This window comes from Chiloscyllium plagiosum, unplaced genomic scaffold (genome assembly GCF_037043375.1).
Source record: "Chiloscyllium plagiosum isolate Xiang-an unplaced genomic scaffold, Cpla_swu_hap1 HiC_scaffold_25, whole genome shotgun sequence".
In the NCBI taxonomy this organism is placed as follows: Eukaryota; Metazoa; Chordata; class Chondrichthyes; order Orectolobiformes; family Hemiscylliidae; genus Chiloscyllium; species Chiloscyllium plagiosum.
The window spans coordinates 23,813,218-23,837,434 of record NW_028270163.1 but is presented as its reverse complement, the minus strand read 5'-3'; the positions used below and the strand labels follow the sequence as shown (position 1 = coordinate 23,837,434).

General features: G+C 40.8%; 1 protein-coding gene across 2 annotated transcripts in view; it reads right to left on the bottom strand.

The window, feature by feature from the left end:
- Positions 1 to 24,217, bottom strand: part of LOC122562349 (MYCBP-associated protein) — a 98,717-nt gene that overhangs the window by 47,379 nt on the left and 27,121 nt on the right. For both annotated transcript variants that reach the window (XM_088000819.1, XM_043715225.2), the window contains exons 8-11: positions 22,163 to 22,281; positions 8,132 to 8,241; positions 4,093 to 4,201; positions 3,136 to 3,328 (exon numbers count right to left, since the gene is read on the bottom strand). In XM_088000819.1, the coding sequence (XP_087856945.1) occupies positions 3,136 to 3,328; positions 4,093 to 4,201; positions 8,132 to 8,241; positions 22,163 to 22,281 (531 nt within the window). The remainder of the gene's footprint in view (positions 1 to 3,135; positions 3,329 to 4,092; positions 4,202 to 8,131; positions 8,242 to 22,162; positions 22,282 to 24,217) is intronic.

The window sequence follows — 24,217 nt, the reverse complement described above, 5'->3', positions numbered from 1 at the left end:
GGTGCTGTATGTCTTAAAATGCATAAAGATGGATAAACTCCAGAACCTGATCAGGTGTCACCCATAACTCTGTGGAAAGCTAGAGAAGTGATCGCTGAGCCATTTGAATCTTCAATAGTCACAGGTGACGTACCGAAAGACTGAAGGTTGGTTAACATGATGCCATTATTTAAAGGTGGTAAGGAAAAGCCAGGGAACTATAGACTGGTGAACCTGACATAAGTGGTCTGCAAGTTGTTGGAGAGAATCCTGAGGGACAAGATTGATGAGGGATAGTCAGCATGGCTTTGTGCGTGAGAAATCATGTCTCACGAACTTGATTTTTTTGACTGGTGGACATGATCTATACGGATTTCAGTAAAGCATTCGACAAAGTTCCTCATGGGAGACTGGTTAGCAAAGTTAGATCTCATGGAATACAGGGAGAACTAGCCGTGTGGACACAGTACTGGCTTGAAGGTAGAAGACAGAAGGTGGTGGTGGAGCATTGCCTTTCAGACTGGAGGCCTGTGATCAGTGGTGTGCCACAAGGATTGATGCTGGGTCCACTGCTTTTCATCATTTCTATAAATGATTTGCACATGAACATAGGAGGTATAGTTAGTAAGTTTGCGGATGACACCAAAATTGGAGGTGTAGTGGACAGCAAAGAAGGTTACTCCAGATTACAACGGGATTTTAATCAGATGGGCCAATGGGATGAAGGGTGGCAGATGGAGTTTAATTTAGATACATGTGAGGTGCTACATTTTGGAAAGGCAAATCAGAGCAGGACTTATACATTTAATGGTACGATCCTGGCGAGAGTTGCTGAACAAAGAGACCTTGGTGTGCAGGTTCATAGTTCCTTGAAAATGGAGTTGCAGGTAGATAGGATAGTGAAGAAGGCATTTCGTATGCTTTCCTTGATTGGTCAGAGCACTGAGTATAGGAGTTGGGGGATGGGGTCATGTTGCAGCTATACGTGACATTGATTATGCCACTTTTGGAATATTGTGTGCAATTCTGGTCTCCCTGCTACAGGAAATATGTTGTGAAACTTGAAAAGGTTCAGTAAAGATTTACAAGAATGTTGCTGGGGTTGGAGAGTTTGAGCTATAGGGAGAGGCTGAATAGGCTGGGGCCATTTTCTCTACAGCGTCGGAGGCTGAGAGGTGAACTTTAGAGGTTTTTAAAATCATGAAGGGCACTGATAGGGTAAATAGACAAGGTATTTTCCCTGGGGTGGGGGAGTCCAGAACTACAGAAAATAGGTTTGGAGTGAGAGGGGAAAAATTTAAAAGGGACCTAAGGGGCAACATTTTCATGCAGAATGAGCTGCCAGAGGAAGTGGTGGAGGCTGGTACAACTACAACATTTAAAAGATATCTGGATGAGTATATGAATAGAAAGGATTTGGAGGGATATGGACAAATTGCTGGCAAATGGGACTAGATTAGTTTAAGATATCTGGTTGGTATAGATGAGTTGGACTGAAGGGTCTGTCTCCGTGCTGTACATCTCTGTGACTTTAACTATCCTTCAAAAGCATTTTGTTAGGATATTTGTTCAATTCCTCGACCATTTCCTCTTTTCTCATTTGGCCCTGATCTCAGCCTCTAAGAGACAAACACTTGCTTTAGCAACTCTTTTCTTTTTAAAATGCTTGTTGAAGATTTTACACTTCTTGTTATTTTCTCTCCTATTCTCTTTTTAAAGTCATCATTCTGATGCCTAAAACTTCCCTAATTTTCTGCCTTTTATAATCTTCACACAAATGTACCCTTTATTTTTCAATTTGATACCATGTAATGCTTTAATTGGCAAAAGACTATGTACCCTACTGATGTCATTCTCTTCAATGGAACATATTTATGATGAGAATCATAAAATTTCTCAACTGCCATTTTAACCTATTTTCTCAGTCCATTTAGTTGACTCTGTGTTCACATCCTTTTGTTATCCTTCTGTTAAGTTTAAGATACTAGGAATGGATGCACATTTTCACTCTCAAACTGAATGTGAAATTCAATTACATTATGATCACTTATGCCTAGAATATCTTTAATTATTCTTGTCTCATTACACATTATCAGATCCAAAATAGCCTGGTTCCTGGTAGGTTCCAAAATATATAGTTCTAGCAATTGCCCAAATATGTCTGAGCTCATCCTCCAGGCTATCACTGCCACTTTGATGTGTTCAAATGATGTGAATATTAAAATCACCCATAATTATTGCAGTACCTTTCTTGCCGGCCCTCTCCCCCACCCTGTTTTATTTGTTGATGGCATATGGGTGTTTTTTCCAAGTATAGTGTCATCACCAATCGTTCTTGACCCAAGTAGTTTACTGGACTATTTCAGAGTTAGGAGGAGAAAGTGAGGTCTGCAGATGCTGGAGATCAGAGCTGAAAATGTGTTGCTGGAGAAGCGCAGCAGGTCAGGCAGCATCCAGGGAACAGGAGAATCGATGTTTCGGGCATAAGCCCTTCTTCAGGAATGAGGAAAGTTTGTCCAGCAGGCTAAGATAAAAGGTAGGGAGGAGGGACTTGGGGGAGGGGCGTCGGAAATGTGATAGGTGGAAAGAGGTCAAGGTGAGGGTGATAGGTCAGACTGGGGTGGGGGCGGAGAGGTCAGGAAGAAGATTGCAGGTTAGGAAGGCGGTGCTGAGTTCGATGGATTTGACTGAGACAAGGTGGGGGGAGGGGAAATGAGGAAACTGGTGAAATCCGAGTTCATCCCTAGTGGTTGGAGGGTTCCTAGGCAGAAGATGAGGCGCTCTTCCTCCAACCGTCGTGTTGTTGTATTTCAGAGTTAGGTAATTAAGTAGATCTGGAATCACAAACTAGGTAAGGGTGTCCTAAAGAATATTAATGAACCAGGATTATGACTGTCAACTGTGGTTCCACAAGCTTAGAATTCCATACTTTTATTAACTGAATTTAAAATTCCACCAGCTGTCATGATGGGATTTGAGGCTATACTCTCTGGGCATGAGTCTTCGGATTCCTACTCCAGTGACATTATAACTACAACACCATGTCTTCCTATTTCTTGACGTATGCCCTGTTCTACTTTATCTTACTATGTTACTATAACTTACTTTATCTTAATATAAAGAGACCTGTAGACTACCCATACTAGTGATGTATACCTGAATTAGTGTTGAAATAGAATCGTTGCATCCAAGAATCATTTGGTTTTATTATACAGTGTTCTCGCTCGGGAAGACGTTTCCATTTGTACTGGATAACTGTAGTTCCATCATTTGTCACTGGTAGGCAGGAGATGACCCTGTCCCCTGCCATTGCTTCAAAAGTGAGCCGGACAACCATAGCAACCTCATCCTAGGAAATTGAGAAAATGACAGCACAGCAAGAAGCGATATCAGCATATAAAAGTTGTTTGGTACAAATTTAGTTTTCACAATTACCAATAACTAGAGCAAACTATCTCTTCCTTCCTGTAATCTCTTTATTTTTTTCACAACTTCCTCTTCCTGAAAGTGGGTAGCCATCAACAAATTCCAGGTTCTTTATGGTACCAATACCTTAACAAATTCGTATTGTATCACAGGGAAGCCCAGAATGTCTACAGGCTGGGCTGAAAATATGTTGCTGGAAAAGTGCAGGCAGCATCCAAGGAGCAGGAGAATCGACGTTTCGGGCATGAGCCCTTCTTCAGGAAAGGCTGGGTAGACAGGTTGGTCTACTAAGAACAGGTATTACAGCTGAATACAACACTGCCCTGTATTGTCCATGAGATACCAATCTGTAGCAAGAAACACAGATAATTTAACAATGACTTCCTACACATTTCAGGCTGAATCCTAAGTCATTGCTGACTTAGCTGATCTCACATAATACATTGATAAAGCTCTCCAAATGATCTCTAACCCTTGAGATGGAGGAAAAGCATTCTTATTCATGCTTAATAGCCATATCTATATTGCTGCTGCTGTGTCAAAATCCTGGAGCTCTCTCCATACAGAATTCTGGTATACTTATACCACATAGAATTCTGGTGCAAGAAGCAAAATAAGTGATGACTAAACTGCAACACAAGATTGGATCCTTGTCTATTAAAAGCGCATTGAGTGTAACTGCTGCACCTTATGAGAGCTGGAGTCATTCAGCCAGCGAGCCGGGTGCCCAGCGAACATAATGGATGGACCAATGATTGGTTTCTCAATTACATCAGGATAATCCTCCAACAGGTCACTGAGAAAACAAAGAAAACTGAGAATGTGACATAACACAATGATTAACACACCATATCATCATTGACTGTTTCCTTACCTCAATCAGTAACTGCCTACTCATCTCAATTGCCACTGCTCACCTCAAATCTCAATGGCTGGTCACTCATCTCAATGTCAGCCACCAGCTGGTCTCTCACCTCAATTTCCCACTAGCCACTCATCATAAGCCCCACTGGCCATTCACTCCAACTTCCCAGTGATCATTCACTTAAAGTTGCTCCCTGATTAACATCCTAATCTATTAACACAGGAAATTGGAGCTGAGGTAGACCATTCAGCCTCTGTACAGCCTGCTTTACTATTGTAGTGTTAGCCTTAAAATGAGATCTTCACACCAGACCAGTAATGGTTAAACATTAAGGACTAATTGAACATGACAAAAAGCAATTGAAGTAAAACGGACAGGTGCTTGAAAAACAAGTCTGGTGTTAAAAACAGCCTGTTTTGGCTGGGAAGTAACTGCATAACCTTGATCATCTGTTGAAACCATTTTCATACGTAGTTAACACAGAGCTACCTGGAAATGTTTCCTACACAAAAGAAAATCAGGAAAAGTACTGAAAGTATTACAGAATGGTGATAGAGCACATAACCAGAATAGTAAGACTATAAGAAGCTGTATCCCACTCGTAAGACCTTACCCATTGGACTGGGGTTCTGAAAGTATTACAGAATGGTGATAGAGCACATAACCAGAATAGTAAGACTATAAGAAGCTGTATCCCACTCGTAAGACCTTGCCCATTGGACTGGGGTTCTTGAGACCGGGATTTTCTCCAATGGACTGGGGTTTGAGGTCTGGGGTGCCATGGAAACTGAGACAGAGCTCTGAATGCCAACAGTCAACCAAGAGTCCCTGATGGGCAGAAGGCAATTAGATTCGCTTGTTGAATACGTCAAAGTAGTTTAAGCTAATAGACTTACTCATCAACTTACATATATCTAAAGTAGATTAAGCTAATAAATTTTCTTTCTATCAAAATGCACATGCCCTTTTGTATTAATTTTGATCATACCTTAAAGAATCTGTTAGGCACTTTCAGCCTAACAGTACATCCATTCAATAAATTTATGGTTGTTCTGATTTAGACATAACTCCACTTTCCTGCCAGCCCCACATCTTTACCCCCATAATCCCTGAATTCCTTGTAGTTCAAAAAGCTGTCTATTTCATCCTTCAATATATTCAGTGACCAGCCTCCGTTGTTCTGTGGCATAGAAAGTTCCAAAGACTAACAGCTCTCTGAAAAAAGAAATTCCTCTTTACCTCCATCTTAAGTGGCAGGCTGAAACTGTGTCCCTCAATTCTAGACATCCAGAAGAGGCAAAATGTCCTTTCAGCATTTACCCTGTCGAGCCTTCTCAGAATATTAACTGTTTCAATAAGATCACCTCTTGCTCTTAAACCTTAACCGGTATAGACCTAAACTGTCCCTGTAAGACAACCCCTCCATTTGAGGATCTGTCGGGTGAACCTTCTCTGAACTGCTGCCAATGCAAATGTATCTTTTATTAAATGAAGAGACAAGAACTATACCCAAGAGTCAAATTTTAATTAACTTTTCAGCATATTTGAAAGTGGGAGGAGAGGCGCTTGTAAGATAAAGCTAATGGACAGCCTGGTGCCTTCCTGCCCATTCCCAAACTGTCCTGTCTTTTGGGGGTCAATAAGATAGCATGCCTTCCCACTCTTACACATATTTGCCAATTAACAACCACTTAAGGGTCTCAATTCACTTCTGCTACAATGTTATGGTCTACAGAAAAAGTGACCAAGCTGGTAGTCTTGACTGTGCAGATTGCCAATGCCGAAGGAAACTACTGGCATTGAGAGTATCCTTGTGCCCATTGATGGTACCATGTCCACAAAAAGTTTGTACTCCCATCTAACCCTCTACCTCTGGTTTCTAATGCTCACCCCTCCTTTCTTTTCTCACTGCCATCTTCCAGCTAGGCCCTCCCAAAAAAACCAGACTTAACTCAAATGTGGGGTGGGGGCATCTGGAAGGCTCCACGAGGAAACATTTTTTAAAATACCTGCGGTGGTCACTACTTTCTCCCAGTGTTGCTGGGACTACAGAGTTGCCAGCCTGTCGGATTGATTGGCAGCTCTCTAGGACAAGGCTTCCACCCTGGCCTGGGAGGAAATGTTGTCCTGAACAATTGTGTCTGCCCCTAGTGTAATAATAGTCATTGAGTCATACAGCAAGGAAACAGAACCCTCAGGCCAACTTGTTCAGGTTTCCAAAACTAAACTAATCCCATTTGCCTGCATTTGGCTGACATCTCTCTAAATCTTTCCTACTTACATATCTGTCTATATGTCTTTAAAATTTTGTAATTGCACCTGCATTCCACATATGAATCACCCTCTTTATGAATAAGTTACCCCTTAGGTTCCTTTTAAATCTTTCTCCTCTCACCTTAAAAATATGCCCCCTAGTTTTGACCTTACCCATCCTAGCGAAAATACCTTTGATATTCACCTTATCTATGCCCCTCATTATTTTATAAGCCTCTATAAAGTCACCCCTCAACCTCCTACGCTCCTGTGAGAAAGGTCCCAGCCTATCCTTATAACTCAAACCCTCCAATCCCAGCAACATTCTGCACCATCTCCAGTTTAATAATATCTTTCTTATACCAGGATGACCAAAACTGTCCACAATATTCCAAAAGTGGCCTTACCAATGTTTGGTACAACTTCAACATGGTGTCCCAACTCTTATACTCAATGGTCTGAGCAATAAGGACAAGCGTGCTGAATGTCTTCTTAACCATCCTGTCTACCTGTGATGCAACTTTCAAAGAACATATGCACCTGAACCTCAAGTCTCTCTGTTTGTCTATACAGTACTATCCAGGGCCCGACCATTAACTGCATAAGTCCTGCCTGTGTTCATTTTAACTAAATGTAATATATTGTACTGATCCAAATTAAATTCCATCTTTTCGCGAGACAACTGGATTTCTGATCACCAACATCCCAAATTATCTTCATTTTGTGGCTGGTGGGATGGCAGGTAAGCTCTTCTTATAAACTCTACCTCCAGTTTCAGCCTCACCAATGTGCTGTACAGTTGTGGCAAGACCATCTTATGTGTCAAATCCTGGGAATGAAGGCCCATCTTTAATTTGTCATTCTAATTACTTGCTTTTTGTGATTTACATACAGGAACACATAGATCCCTCTGTACTGCAGCATTTTGCAGTCTGCACTACAATAATATTCTTTTTTTTTCATCTAAATGATTAACAAACAAATATTTGAATTCCAAGCAGTGATCCCAGCAGCACTCTGCTAGATAAAGTTGAAAATGAACCTGAAAATGAACCATCCATTCTGACTCAATGACTTGATTTCCCACTGATCAATCTGACTACCATCAAGGAAGAAACTTCAGAAAGAAAATTAACTGAAAATAAGACACGCAAATGAAGAAGCTACCGAACTGAAATCCAGTTATCAGTCACATAAATATAAGGAGGGAGGGAGAGAGTGTGAGAGAGAGAGAGAGAGGGAGAGAGAAAAAATAAAGAGCAAGCTGGTGTAGAAGAGAAGGAGTAGCGGGAAAAATTTGCAGAGTGGCTTACATTGAATGTATTGCAACTAACAGACACAAACAGCCAAAAGAGAAAACTGCTGAAGTTGAGGTACTTAGAATGTGCCAGAAATAATGAATGATGGTGATGCAAGTGACATAGAAGTGAGTTGAAAAAATATCTTTTATTTTGCTTATGAGCAATGTCTCAGATTACTGAATACCAAATTGTAAAAGAAACTAGCTGTTTATTTATTCAAATGATATAATCAGATCACAAATCGTTTCATTGAACACAACAATTCAGTATACAGTGTGAAACTTCCAGGATGTACAGTGATGCTTACATGTTCTCTTTATCTTGTGTTGTCGGGTGATTCTCCTCCAGAGGGAAAAATTCTACTGACATTGAGCTGAAGGGGCGCCCAGTTGCAATCACTTCCAACTGATCAATGTCCTGTGTGTAGAAAACACCCAGTTATCTCAAGACACAGTTTCGTCGCAGTTAGTTGCAGACAGCTGTCGGATTTTGCTGATGTTTACTACAATATTTACAACTTGCTGTTGGCATCAGGCTATTGATATAAGTAAGACCTCCTGTCCTCCTGATCCTGATGTTTCTAGGTTCTGAGTCTTACTATTAGAGTCGATGCAATTCAGGTTTAATAGTGGTTGGCTGGGGGCTGGACTGTGACTCTTGCAAGAAAACTGAAATGCTCAGATACTGCACTTCATCATTTTTCAAAAGTTAAAAACATTGAAAGACTCTATATTCATCAGTAATGAACAGATCAGGAAAATGGCAAATATTGAATTACACTCTGGCCACAGCTCATGAATATAGACGGTTTGAGTTAAGGGTTGCATTAAAGTCAGGCCACAGCTGGATGTATGGGCAGTTCCAGGAGATTGGGTAATTATAGAGACACTGGCACCACTGATGGTGTTACAGCTGTTATAACTCACTGCAATGGACAGCAAGGCCTCTTATTCCTGGAATCATCACATAAGTTAAAAAAAATCAAAGTCCCCAATTTTCCTGTCTGATAGACCCAGGCAAACAGAAAACATGACCAGGGCTCGGTACATAACAAGAACTACAAATTTCTTACAAATAAACAGATTCTGACCACAGGGAAACAACTATGAATTGTCAACATATATTATAATGCTTACACCCTTCTAAAACTTTTTTTTATAGATATTTTTATTAGAAATTTAACATTTTTACAAGTTTACAAAAATAAACAAAACTCTCAAATACAAACATTGATATACAATTAAATCAAATATACAATAGCCAAAATTTAACAAAAGAAAAAAATACCAAAAAAGAAAAAAAAACAAAACTCAACTGTCTACTAATCTAACCTAAAAACTAACCAGAGTGTATATTTAAGTCTCTTACATGCTCGGAATGTGTTAACATCAAATGTAATAAAACCCGTATTCATGCAGGATTCCTCTCCCAAGGGGCCCCGGACCAGCCAGGTTTGTAATCTCAATTAAATAAAAGCCCTTGTTAGGATAGCCGAAATATCTGTATTTATGTAATTCAAGAAGGGCTGCCATATTTTATAAAATAATTCGGTCTTTCGGTGCACCATATTTGTAAGGAAGTCAAGGGGAATACATTCCATAATTAATCTGTGCCAATTTGAAAGTCCAGGAGGGCCCTCAGCCACCCAGTTCACCAAAATATTTTTCCTTGCACAGAAAGAGAGAATAGAAAATAGTCTCTTCCCGTACATGTCCAGGGAGGGAAAGTTCGAAAAGCCCAAAAGGAGAGATACAGAGTCCACTTTAATTTCCGTTCCTAAAATTTCTGTCAGGGTACTTGCTACTTTAGTCCAATATCTACGGATCTTATGACAGGTCCAGAGGCAAAGTACAAGAGTGCCCACCTCTATTTTACATTTGGGACACATTGGAGATGCTCCTGCCTTAAATTTTGCCAATCGAACCGGTGCTATATGGGCCCTATGAAGTATCTTCAGCTGGATAGCCTGGGTTTTGTTACAGATAGTAATTCTTCTAGTATTTTCCCAAATATCATTCCATGTTTCTATAGAGATTTATAGTCCCAAACCCTGATCCCATGTTTTAAGCAAATTATTAATATCTCCCGATACTTCATCATATAGTAAATGATAAATAGTACTGACGGAAGATACCCCCACTGGTCGTAGGACACTACATTCTCTATCTGATTTATAAAGACTATCTAATAACATAGTCTTCTTCTGTATATAGTCTCAAATTTGGAAGTATCGAAAGAGGTCTCTATTAGGTAATCCGAATTTCTGACGCAGCTGTTCAAAAGACATCAGGACCCCATCTTTAAATAGGTCCCCTAGACATGAGATACCCCTGGATCTCCAGAGTTTAAAAGTGGCATCTGTAAACCCCGGTTGGAATCCTCATGCTCCCACTATCGGCGCATAGGGGGATGTTTTATGTGAATTACCCTCATTTTGCCGCATTATATTCCAAGCCTTAATTGTGTTTAGTATTATAGGGTTTTTACAGTGATCTGTAATGATTTTCCTCTTGTCTGAAAATAAAAGGTTAATAAGTGGGTATTTACTTGAGAGGCCTCGATGTCCAACCAGATTGATTGTGGATCAGACAAGACCCAATCAGCTATGTAACTTAATAGGGAACTTAACTGATATTTCCTAAAATCTGGGAAGTCCAATCCTCCCCTTGCCTGTGGAAGCTGTAGCTTCTTCAGCTTAATGAGGGGCCGTCTATGATTCCAGATAAAGGAACCCAGCCAGCCATATAATTTACGTAGAGCCATCCTCGGTAGCATCACCGGAAGCATTCTCATACGATATAGGAGACGGGCAGGACATTCATTTTAATTAGTGCTATTTTACCCAACCAGGAAATTGGAAGGTCTCCCCATCGCTGGAGGTCCTGCCTTATCCTTTCCAGTAAATGCACAAAATTAGCCTTATACAACTGACCAAATACTGGGGTAATAAAAATGCCTAAATATAAGAAGCCCTCCAGGGACCAACGAAAGGGAAAAAGGGATCCGTCCACTAAGTGGGGTATCAGAGCAAGGCCACCCATTGGCATAGCCTCCGATTTTGAAAAATTAATTTTATAGCCTGAGAATGCGCTAAATGTATTAATAACTTCGATTAGGCGAGGTATGGACATCAGAGGGTTACTGAGGAATAGAAGAACATCATCTGCATAAAGGGTAATTTTATGTTTACCTGTACCAATCCTTGGGGCCACTATATTAGGATCAACTCGTATAGCTTCTGCTAGTGGTTCAATTATTAGCGTAAATAACAATGGTGAGAGAGGACATCCCTGACGGCAGCCCCTACCCACACTGTAGCTATCCGAACCCATTTGGTAAACACCTGTCCAACGCCAAACCTTTCCAATGTGTAAAACAAATATGACCATTCAACCCTATCAAATGCCTTTTCCGCGTCTAATGAAACTACTACTCCTGGTATCTTTCCCTGATGACAGGCTTGAATCATATTCAAAACCCTTCTAATATTATTGGATGATCTACGGCCCTTAATAAACCCCATCTGATCCTCCTTTATAATATGTGGCAGTACCCTTTCTAGTCTCAATGCTAACGTTTTAGAAAGGATTTTAAAATCTACATTTAGCAAGGATATTGGTCTGTATGACGTACAATCTTCTGGATCCTTTCCTTTTTTAAGGATAAGAGAGATATTTGCCTCTTTCAGCGAAGGCGGGAGACAGCCCTGACTATATGCATAGTTATACATGTCCATAAGTGGACCAGCCAATATTTCTGTAAATTCTTTATAGAATTCAGCTTGAAAACCATCTGGGCCCAGTGCCTTACCGCTCTGAAGTTGCCTAATTGCATCAAGTATTTCTTGGACTGTTAGAGGAGCATTTAGGACCGATACCTGTTCCTGAGTTAGGCCCGGAAAGGTCAAATTTTTAAAAAATGACTGCATCCTCCTAGTCCTATCTTCACAATCCTGCGATTTATATAACTCAGAATAAAATTCTCTAAAGATCGCATGAATGTTTTTATGATCATGAGTCAAAATACTGAGTCAATCATGAGTCAAGGAAGTACTTTCCTTGATAGACGTAATAGTCTGAGGGGCCTTTGTTTTCTTTGCAAGAAATGCTAAGTATCTACCCAGTTTGTCGCCATATTCATATAACCTTTGTTTTGCAAATAATATTTCCCTCTTAGCCGTTTGAGTAAGCATAGTATTTAGAGCTGTCCTAAGAGCCGTAATCCTTTGCAATTTAATAATAGGTCTATCAGTGTATGCTGTTTCAGCTGCTTTTAAGCGAGCTTCAAGCAGACGCTGTTGTTCTCCCTTCAATTTTTTCTGGGTCGCTGAGTAGGAGATGATCAAACCTCGCGTGTAAGGTTTGATGGTCTCCCACATCATTGATGGGTTGCAAGCCGTACCCGAATTAATTTCTAAAAAAGTTTTAAATTCTTGAGAGAAGTACTTTACAAATTTACTATCTTTCATTAGGAAGGGATCCATATGCCAATGCCGAGGGGATGTCCCATTGTTCCTCGCCTTAGTTTCCATATATACAGCAGCGTGGTCGGAAATTGATATACTACCAATTTTACAGGATGATATGGAATTTAAAAAAGTCGAGGGGGCAAAAAACATATCAATTCTGGTATGACATTTATGTGGATTGGAGTAGAAAGAAAAATCTCTGCCCTGTGGATGAAGACATCTCCATACATCTACTAATCCTAATTCTTTGTTCAGATCCACCAGTTGTCTAGATCTGGGAGATATTCCTGCAGTACTTTTGGGAATCCTATCTATTTCCGGATCCATAATACAATTAAAGTCTCCCCCTATAATTGTATGATGGGCACCAAAAGCCATCAATTTTGAAAAGGCTTCCGTTATAAATTTAAAGGGGTGTGCCGGGGGGCAGTACAAATTTAAAATCCCATATTCCTCTGCATTTATAAGGGCTTTAATCAAAATATATCGTCCAGACTCATCTTTTATCTGATTTAGGATTTTGAAAGGGAAATTCTTCCGAACAAGAATAGCAACTCCCCTGCTTTTTGAGCTAAAAGAAGAAAAAAAGGCCTGATCAAATCCACCCTGTCGTAATTTCAAGTGTTCTTTATCCGACTGATGTGTCTCCTGTAGGAGAGCTATATCAACTCTTTCTTTCTTAAGATTTGATAATATTTTCTTCCTTTTGACTGGCGAATTACTCCCCTTGACATTCCAGGTGCACCACTTAACCGACTGATCAACCATAATCATCCGGGCAAATCCGAGACCCCTCGGGAGGGGAAACCCTATCCAAAACATCCCGAGCATAGAGCATATAAAATTCACAAAAATAAAGGCTCTCTAATACACTCACAACAGTATAATAAAAAACTATTTCTAAATAATAAGAAAAATATAAACGTATTTAAGTGGAGATTTTTCCCCTTGTTCCCAGGGGGTGTCACTTCCTTTCCAAAAGTCCATCATATCCTCCCCCAACCAATGCCCCACCCTTGACCCAGGCGCTCCTCAATAAAATGAGGAGAATTCAGATATAATACAAAGCTAGAGTTAACAGTGAGCACCCTACCCCCACCCATACCAACACCTGGATATATTTGGTAATGTTAATACCATATATAAACATATAACTATAAAATTACAACCTCAACAAATAAAAATTAAATATAATAATATAAAATAACAAGGGAGAAACAACCCCGCTCCTAAAGACAGAGATAAAATAGAATAAGGTAACCACCTCCCCCCACAAACATTAACCAAAGCCCCCAGCTTATATATATATATATATATATATACACATACATACATACATATATCATAAAATAATAAAAGAAAACAACCCCAGGAGGGGGGGGGGGGGGGGGGGGGGGGAGAAAATCAAATCCCTCTCCCCACCCCCCATGATAATATTAAACAGTAAGGTAAAAAAAAAGAAAAAAAGGGGGGGGATGTAAACCAAGCGGGGGGAAAGGCAAACCAACATCCATTATCTCTTAAAGTTTATCTTAGAGAGTCCAAGAATTCCTTAGCCTTTTCTGGTGATCCGAAGTTATACACGGATCCTTCATGGTTAAAGCGTAGCGTCGCTGGGTAGCGTAAAGAGTACTGAATATTTAAGTCCCTTAAACGCTTCTTCGCCTCATCGAATGCCTTCCTCTTTCGGACCAGAGCTGGGGAAAAGTCCTGGAATAACATGATCTTGGATCCTTTATAGATCATAGCTTGGGTGTTTTTTCCAAGATTTCTAGAAGCTTCTAGGAGTATCTGCCTCTCCCTATAGCCGGAACAGGACCAGGCGTGGACCCTGGTTTGAGCCGGGCCTGCGTTTTGCCACCCGGTAGGCCCATTCCACCCTTACCTGGCCTGATCCAGCTTCCAAATTTAAAAGCTGTGGCAGCCACTGTTCGAGAAACGCTGTAAGCTGGCCTTCCTCTTCCCGTTCGGGAAGGCCCAGCAAACGAATATTTTTTCGACGACCTCGATTATCGAGGTCGTTAATGTAATTCTCTAAGGTCCGGACTCACTGTTCGAGAGGTCGCGGCCTTTAACTCCGCCCCTCCAACTCGGCGCTCGATTTCCTGGATGTCTCGGTCGTGCTTCTGCAGCGCAGCCGAGAGTGAGTCCCATCGATTTCGGGATTCTTCGATAAAAGCGTCGATCTTTGCATCCAGTTTGGAGATCATTTCCACAAGGCTTGTCACTGTAGGTAAGTCCCCCGAGGCAGCTGTGGACGCCTCAGCTGCAGCTGGAGAGGGTGGGGGAGGGGTTCCTGCTTGCTGAGAGCTGCGGGCTCCCTTCCCTTTGGTCATTTTTACTAAATATTAGATTGTTTAAATTTAATACTAAGCAACTAATTAAATTAAACAGCTATTATAAATGATTTGGTGAGTGTGGTGGGGGTGGGTGACCCACTTTACCCAAGTCTTGGGAGGAGCACTATAGACTCAGACTTGCTGGGTCGCCGCCATCTTGGATCCCCCCTAAAACTTTTTTACACATATATACAGATAGACACAGGTACAAAAACAAAGTGTTAGGAATAGATATGAAACAAAATTAGGCAAACAGTTCAATGACACCAGTCCTCAGGATTCAGTGGAGGGGTTCCTTTTGATTCCTAAGTCCTTTAGTATTCCAAGCTTTTCCTTCAGGTTCTTTCACTTCCCAGGATGCACAGAGTGATTGATTCACAAATTATTAAGTATCTGACTTATTGATGAAGAGCAACAGCTCACTACAACTCGTGGGAGAAAGCAACGGGTTTTCTTTCCGGCCAGGCATGTTACTAGAGACAGAGACACTCACACCATCTTCCTTCCAGAGCTCCAAGCACTTACCACTATCATTGACACCCACAAGTTGTTCAGCTACCCATGAACCTATTATTATTATTGTTAGGTTGATGGCATTTAAAATCCACAAATGGTCTCAATTGCATAAACCAATCAGTTACTTGTTGCGGGCTGAATTTCACTTTGTATACGCCCACAAATGCCATGTCATCGCCCCTTCCACCTTCTCCACCTTGTAAAGTAACTGCGTAAACACGAACCACAATGTTTTCAGTAACTTGCTTTTTAAAAGTACCGCAATTCTCTCCTCAGTCCTTTGTTGTATTCAGTCTACAGTTAAAAATAAAGTAAAATAAAAAGATTCAATTTTTACATCGGCTACAGTGGCGGTAATGTGACACAGTGGTTAGCACTGCTGCCTCACAGCGCCAGCATTTGATTCCACCTGCAGGCAACTGTCTATCTGGAGTTTGAGGTTTGTACATTCTCCCTGTGTCTGTGTGGGTTTTTCCCATAGTTCAAAGATGTGCAGGCTAGGTCGATTGGCCATGCTAAATTGACCATAGTGTCCAGGAATGTATACGTTAGGGTTGAAATGCAGGGTTATAGAGATAGAGTAGGGAGGGGTGGGTCTGGGTTGGATGCTTTTTTGGAGGGTCAGTATGGACTCGATGGGCCAAAGGGCATGCTTCCACATTGTGGGGATTCTATGATTCTATAGAACATAGAACATCACAGCACAGTACAGGCCCTTCAGCTCTCGATGTTGCGCTGACCTGTGAAATCAATCTGAAACCCTTCTAACCTACACTATTCCATTATCATCCATATGTTTGTCCAATGACCATTTAAATGTCCTTAAAGTTGGGGAGTCTACTGCTGTTGCAGGCAGGGTGTTCTACTCCCTTACTACTCTCTGAGTAATGAAACTACCTCTGACATCTGTCCTAAATCTCACCCCTCAATTTAAAGCTATGTCCCATTGTGCCAGCCATCACTATTCGAGGAAAAACGCTCTCACTGTCCACCCTATCTAATCCTCTGATCAACTTGTATGTCTCTATTAAGTCACCTCTCAAGCTTCTTCTCTCTAATGAAAAGTGCCTCAAATCCCTCAGCCTTTTCTCCATTCCAGGCACCATCTTGGTAAATCTCTTCTGCACCCTTTCCAATGCTTCCACATCCTTCCGTTAAAGCGGTGACCAGAACTGTACACAATATTCCAAGTACAGCAGGTGGTGTACAGTTTTGTACAGCTTCAACATGACCTCATAGTTCCGAAACTCAATCCCTCTACTAATAAAAGCTAACACACTGTAAGCCTTCTTAACAACCCTGTCAACCTGGGTGGTAACTTTCAGGGATCTATGTACATGGACACTGAGATCTCTCTGCTCATCCACACTACCAAGAATCTTACTGTTAGTCCAGTACTCTGTATTCCTGTACTCCTTCCAAAATGAATCACCTCACACTTATCAGCATTAAACTCCATTTGCCACCTCTCAACCCAGCTCTGCAGCTTATCTATGTTCCTCTGTAACCTGCAACATCCTTCGGCACTGTCCACAACTCCGCTGACCTTAGTTTCATCCGCAAATTTACTAACTCATCCTTCTACGCCCTCATTCAGCTCATTTATAAAAATGACAAACAGCAGTGGCCCCGAAACAGATCCTTGCAGTACACCACTAGTAGGTGAACTCCAGGATGAACATTTCCCATCAACCACCAGCCTCTGTCTTCTTTCAGCAAGCCAATTTCTGATCCAAACTGCTAAATCACTCTCAATCCCAGGCCTCCATATTTTCTGCATAGCCTACTGTGAGGTACCTTAACAAGCGCTTTACTGAAATCCCTATACACTACACCAACCACTTTACCCTCATCCACCTATTTGGTCACCTTCTCAAAGAACTCAATAAGGTTTGTGAGGCATGAGCTATCTCTCACAAAACCATGTTAACTATCCCTAATCAAATTATTCCTTTCTAGATAATTATAAATCCTATCTCTTATAATGTTTTCCAATACTTTACCCACAACCGAAGTAAGGCTCACTGGTCTATAATTACCAGGGTCGTCTCTACTCCCCTTCTTGAACAAGGGGACAACATTTGCTATCCTCTAGTCTTCTGGCACTATATTTGTAGACAATGATGACATAAAGATCAAAACCAAAGGTTCTGCAATCTCCTCCATAGGGAACTTATCTGTTTTCACACTTTCCAGAATTGCTAACACCACCTCCTTATGAATCTCAACTCTGTTTAGTCTAATAGCTTGTATCTCAATATTCTCCTCGAGAACATTGTCTTTTTCCAGTGTGAATACTGACGTAATGTGACGTGACAGAACTAGAAGCTCTTTATCTGTGTAATTCTGGAGCAAAGTACTGGAGCTGACAAATCTATCACTGTATTAACACTGGGTAATTGTATACTGGTGAGTACAAGTCTGGTCCTATATAACACTGGGTTAGTGCATACTGGTCTTTCATTATGTTACACTGAGGTACAGAACTGGAGATAAGTCTGTCACAAGAATCATAGAGGTTTAGTGCATGGAAAAGTCCCATTGAGTTTGCACTAATCAAAAGCAACAATCTAAGTATTCTCATCTCATTTTCCAGCTCTTGGCCCATAACCTTGCATGCCTATGCATCGCAAATGTATATCTCAGTCCTTCTTAAATGTTATGATGGTTTCTGCCTCTACCACTCCTATAGGCAGTGAGCTCAAGATTCCCATCACCCTCTGGGTGAAAACAAATTCCTCACATCCCCTCTCATTCTCCTGCCCCTTATTTTACATCTATGGCCACTGGTCATGGATCCCTCCACCAAGGGGAAAAGTTCCTTCCTGTATACCCTGTCTATGCCCCTTATAATTTTATACAGCTCAACCATATGCTTCCGCAGTCTCCTCCACTCCAACGAAAATAACCCCAGTATATCCAATCTCTCTTTGTAACTAAAAGTCTCCAGCCCAGGCAACGTCCTGGTAAATCACCTTTGCACGGTCTCCAGTGTTATCGCATCCCTCCTTTAATGTGGATTCCAGAAGTGCAAATAATAATCCAGCTGTGGTCTAACCAACGCCTTATACATTTCCAGCATAAACTTCCTGGCTCTTAAATTCTATGCCCTGGTTAATAAAACTAGGAGAAAGTGAGCACTGCAGATGCTGGAGATCAGAGTTGAAGAGTGTGATGCTGGAAAAGCACAGCTGGTCAGGCAGCATCCGAGGAGCAGGAGAGCTGATGTTTTGAGCATAAGCTCTTCATCTTCCTGATGAAGAACTTATGTTTGAAACGTAGACTCTCCTGCTCCTCGGATGCTGCCTGACTGGGTGTGCTTTTCCAGCATCACACTCTTTGGATAACAAAAGGCAAGTAATGAATATGCCTTCTAAAGTACTTTATCTACTTGTCCTTCTAGCTTAAGGGATCAGTGGACATGCACAACAAAGTCCCTCTGATCCTTGGTGTTTCTCAGGATCCTGTGTTATGGACCAGGCCAGACCTCCTCAAATTATTTTAAGAAGGTCGTCCAGACCCTAACATTTTCTTATTTTAAAGTCAGTTGTGAAGTGGATATTCCAGGTGTGATGCAGCTGTTCAAAACCACTTGGCTTTAAGCAAAACAGAATTTTTTTAAACACTGCAGTGGAAACACGAACAGGAGAAAACAGAATTTAGAACAACCTAACTATTGTAAAACTCAACCGACTCGAAACAGCAACTTAACTAAGGAACTGTTCCAATTCCTGCAACATTCCATAAATTCACCCCTTGGCAAAAGGTAAATTCAAACACAGGTTCTTTTCAGAGAAAAAAGTCAGCCAGGGATGATCTGCTGAAGCATGAAACCTTTTTTTTTCACTGCAGCAACTTCTGCTACAGCTACACTAGCAGCTTCTCACTACTGCAACTAAACCAAACTAGAAAAAACCTAAACTGGGAGAACTGGTCACTCCCCTGCCATTATTAAACTCGAGTCTGTCCAGACATTTCAGCACCTCTGCCTTTACAACCTCTCTTTAAAAAACCCAAAGACAAAATAACCTTGTTAAAGTGACAGTACCGTCACACATGTATTCCTTTGCCTTATTTGTCCTGCCCAAGTGCATCACCTCACACTTATCTGGATTGAATTCCATTTGATACTGATCAATCAATCTGACCAGCCTGTCTATATCCTTCTGTAATCTAAGGCCAGCCTCACTATTTACTATAGCACCAATCTTTGTATCATCCACAAATTTACTGACCAATTCTTCTACATTCAAGTCCAAATAATTTATTGGCACCATCACTAATTCCTGCGGAACCACACTAGGCACAGACTTCCATTCACAAAAACACCTGCCAATCTTCACCCTCTGCTCCTGACATGCAGCCAATTGTGGATCCAATTAGCCAAATTTCTTTTGATCGCTTGGGCTCTTAACTTTGCTATCAATCTCCCAGGCAGGACCTTTATCAAAAGCCTTGCTGAAGTCCAAGTTGACTACTGTCAATGCATTGTCCTCATTTACACACCTGGCTACCTTTTTGAAAAATCCAATCAAGTTGGTTAGACATATCCTTCCTTACAAAAGTATGCTGATTATTCTTGATTAATACCTGCCATGCCAGGAGCAAATTAATTCTCTCCTCAGAATTGCCTCAAACAGATTTGAACCTGATTGTAGACAGATTGGCCTGTAGTTTCCTGGTTCATTCCTTGCTCCCATCTTGAATAATGGTACCACATTGACTGTTCTCCAGCTCTCTGGTACATCTCCTATAGCCAAGACAAATTGAAAATTGTTTCCCGAATTCTTGCCTGATTCAACAACCTTGGAAACAGTTCATCCATCCCTGGAGATTCATCTACTTTTAAGCCTGCTAGACCACTCAGAATCTCTTTTATGTCTATGGTAATTTCTTTAAATTTATCACAGTCCTACTCTCTGATTTCTATATCCACATCATTCTTCTCACCAGTGAACACCGACAGTGTTATTTAGAGCTCTAACTATGTCTTCATTTTCCCTGTACAAATTATCACTGTAGTCCTTAATAAGCCTTAACCCTTTCCTAGTTATGCTTTTCCACTAATGTTCTAGAATAACAACTTAGAATCTTTCTTTATTATACTTGCCAATATTCTTTCAGGCCCTTTTAGAGCTCTCCTAATTTCCTTTTACAGTTTCCCTTGCACATTCTGTATTCCTCCAGGGCTTCTGCTGTTTTGAGGCCTTGGTCTCTGCCATAAGACACACTTTTTCTCTCTATTCAATCCTGCATATTCCTTGATTTCCAGGGCACATTGGATTTGCTGGTCTGACATAGATTTACTTAAAGGAATCTGCTCTCAGTTCACTTATGGAAAGTAATTCCTGATCTTATGAAAATCGGCCATTCCCCATTTTAGAACTTTGATTTCAATCCCATCCTTATCTTTTTCCATCTTAATCTAGAATTTAATGGAGTTATGATCACTGTCTGAAAAATGCTTCCCCACTTGCCTGGCTTCATTTACCTAAAGTTAAGATTGTATAATTAAAGATTAAAGCTTACTGGTGGGTACAAGTCAGTCATTGTATATTCTTAGTTAAAAATCACACAACACCAGGTTATAGTCCAATAGGTTTAATTGGAAGCACACTAGCTTTCGGAGCGACGCTTCTTCATCAGCTGGTAGTGGAGGGCTCAATCCTAACACACAGAATTTATAGCAAAAATTTACAGTGTGATGTAACTGAAATTATACATTGAAAAATAGATTGTCTGTTAAGCCTTTAATCTGTTAGAATACACTTCTTTCATGTGTAAATCACAAAACCTTTTTTTAAAAAAGTTGCATTCTTGGGTTAGCTGTTAACAATGGTGATAGCTAGACAATATGTTGAAGGTGTTGGCCCCCTGTGTTCTCTGTCTATGCCATGATGTTTAGATTGATTCTAATCTAAAAAGTGAGATAACGGAGCTTTACATAAATTTATGCAGTTTTTGAGCTCAGAGTTCTACATGAATGCATGCAGTTTTTGAGCAAAGTACAATGTAACCCTGAAAGTACAAATTCACCCCACAAAATATATGTGTGCATGTGGGTCTTTGTCTGTCTGTGTGTGTGTGTCTGTCTGGGTTGGGGGTTGTGAGTGTGAGAAAGTGTATGTGTGTGTGTGTAGTGAGTGCAGAGTGTCTAAAGTCTGTGAGGGGGTGCATCTGTGAGTGTGTGTGTCTGTAAGGGTGTGTGTGTGTGTGTGTCTGTGTGTATGTGTGTCCGTGTGTATGTATGTATAGGAGTGCCAGTGTGTGTGTATAGTGCAATGGTGGTCACCTGTAATGTGACATGAACCCAAGGTCCCTCAGGTCCCTCATGTAGAACTCTGAGCTCAAAAACTGCATAAATTTATGTAAAGCTCCGTTATCTCACTTTTTAGATTAGAATCAATCTAAACATCATGGCATAGACAGAGAACACAGGGGGCCAACATCTTCAACATATTGTCTAGCTATCACCATTGTTAACAGCTAACCCAAGAATGCAACTTTTTAAAAAAATGTTTTGTGATTTACACATAAAAGAAGTGAAACTATCACTGTATTCTAACAGATGAAAGGCTTAACAGACAATCTATTTTTCAATGTATAATTTCAGTTACATCACACTGTAAATTTTTGCTATAAATTCTGTGCGTTAGGATTGAGCCCTCCACTACCACTTGATGAAGAAGTGTCGCTCCGAAAGCTAGTGTGCTTCCAATTAAACCTGTTGGACTATAACCTGGTGTGTGATTTTTAATTTTGTACACCCCAGTCCAACACCGGCATCTCCAAATCATTGTATATTCTTGGTTGCACTACTGGTAGGTACACCTCTGTCAGTGTAAAACACTGGAGTATAGATTCTCTTTCTGTGGTGCCCACTATTATGAGACTGTTGGTAATGAACTAAGGGATATATCACTCTATGCTGTGTCTTGGATCAAGGTAATGGATTGATATTGATAACCCTGAATAAACTCAGTGACAACTCCTGAGTGTGTTTTAACAAACATACTGGTTGTCTGAAGTCCAGGTGTTTTAAAAAAGTCTTCATCTCTTCCAATCGCTGTTTTAGGTACAAACTCTCTGACCTGGACTTCCTGTAGGTTCTTTTGCCTTGTGGGAAGTCAGTACCTAAAGTAAATGAAGACGGAATTCAAACAAAGTCAGAAGATTGTAGATGAACGAAATCCTAAACAAAACAAAAAATACTGAAAATTCTTAGCAGGTAAGAATATAATTAGCATCTATAACAAGAAAGATCCTTACATTTTAGGTTGAGGACCCTTCATGGGAACTGAGGAAAGATAGTAATGTAAGAGGTTTTGAGCAATGTAGTGGGTATAGGAAGGAGGAGAGCTTCAGAGATTAATAATAGAAAAGTTTAAAGTTCAAGGGAGTGGTAATAGGACAAGAAAGAAATAAAAGATATATACAGATGAGGTGTGAATGGATGGATGGCAGCCAATCGAATTCCACATGAAGGAATATGAAAAGAGATAGAAGCATATGATCCTACAAAAAGAACCAAAAAAATTTAACCACCTTTCGGTTATGATCGAAAATAGTTAAATGCAATGAGGAGTTTAGAAGGTTATCAAGTGCCAAGTGAAAGAGGAGATACTGTTCCACAAGCTTTCGTTGAGATTCAATGGAAGGCAAAGGGAGGAAATTTGAGAGTGGGTAGTATAGGAAAATTAAAATGACAAGATGCATTGATGGCTCAAGTGTAAGCAAATGAATATGACTTCACACTGTTACAAAGTTGTGGTTGCAGGGTGACCAGGATTGGGAGCTCAATATTCAAGGATATGCAATGTTCCAGAAAAATAGGCAAAAAGGTAAAGGAGGTGGGTTAGTGTCATTCCACCATTTGATCATGGCTGATCTCAGAGAATCATTGAATCCCTACAGTGCAAAAGCAGGTTATTCTACCCACCATGTCCACGCTGACCATCCGAAGAGCATCCCACTAGACCCACACCCATACCCTATCCATGTAAATCTTCACTCTCCATGGCTAAAGCATCTAACCTACACATCCCTGGACACGGGGGAAATTTAGCATTGCCAATACACTTGATATGCCCATAGAGTCCTACAGTCATAGAGATATACAGCATGGAAACAGACCCTTCTGTCAAATGGTAAATGCTGACCAGATATCCTAAATAAATATTGAGTCCCATTTGCCAGCATTTGGCCCATATCCCTCCAAACCCTTCTTATTTACACTCACCCATCCAGACGCTTTTTAAATGTTATAGTTTTACCAGCCTCCACCACTTCCTTTGGCAGGTCATTCCATACACGCACTACCCTCTGCATTAAAATGTTGCCCCCTAGGTCCTTTTTTAATCTTTCTCCTCTTGTTTAAAACTATACCCTAGCATTTTGGACTCCCCCACCCCAGGAAAAAGACTTTGTCTATTTACCCTATCCATGCTCCTCATGATTTTATAAACCTCTAGAAGACCACCCCTCAGCATCCGGTGCTCCAGGGAAAATAACCCCAGGCTATTAAGCCTCTCCCTATAGCTCAATACCTCCAATCCTGACAACATCCTTGTAAATCTTTTCTGAACCCTTTCAAGTTCATAACATTCTTCCTTTAGCAGGGAGACCACAATTGCATGCAGTATTCCAACTGTAGCTTAACCAATGTCTTGTACAGCTGCAATATGACCTTCCAACTCCTGTACTCAATACTCTGACCAATAAAGGAAAGCATACCAAACGCCTTCTTCACTATCCTATCTACCTGCGACTCCACTTTCAAGGAGCTATGAACCTGCACTCCAAGGTCTTTTTGTTCGGCAACACTCCCCCAGACCTTATCATTAAATGTACAAGTCCTGCTCTGATTTGCCTTTCCAAAATTCAGCACCACATATCTATCGAAATTAAGCTCCATTTGCCACTCCTCAGCCCATTGGCCCATCTGATCAAGAGCCTGTTGAAATCTGAGGTAACCTTCTTCGCTGTTCATTACACCTCCAATTTTGCCGTCACCCGCAAATGTACTAACTATACCTCCTATGTTCTCATCCAAATCATTTATATAAATGAC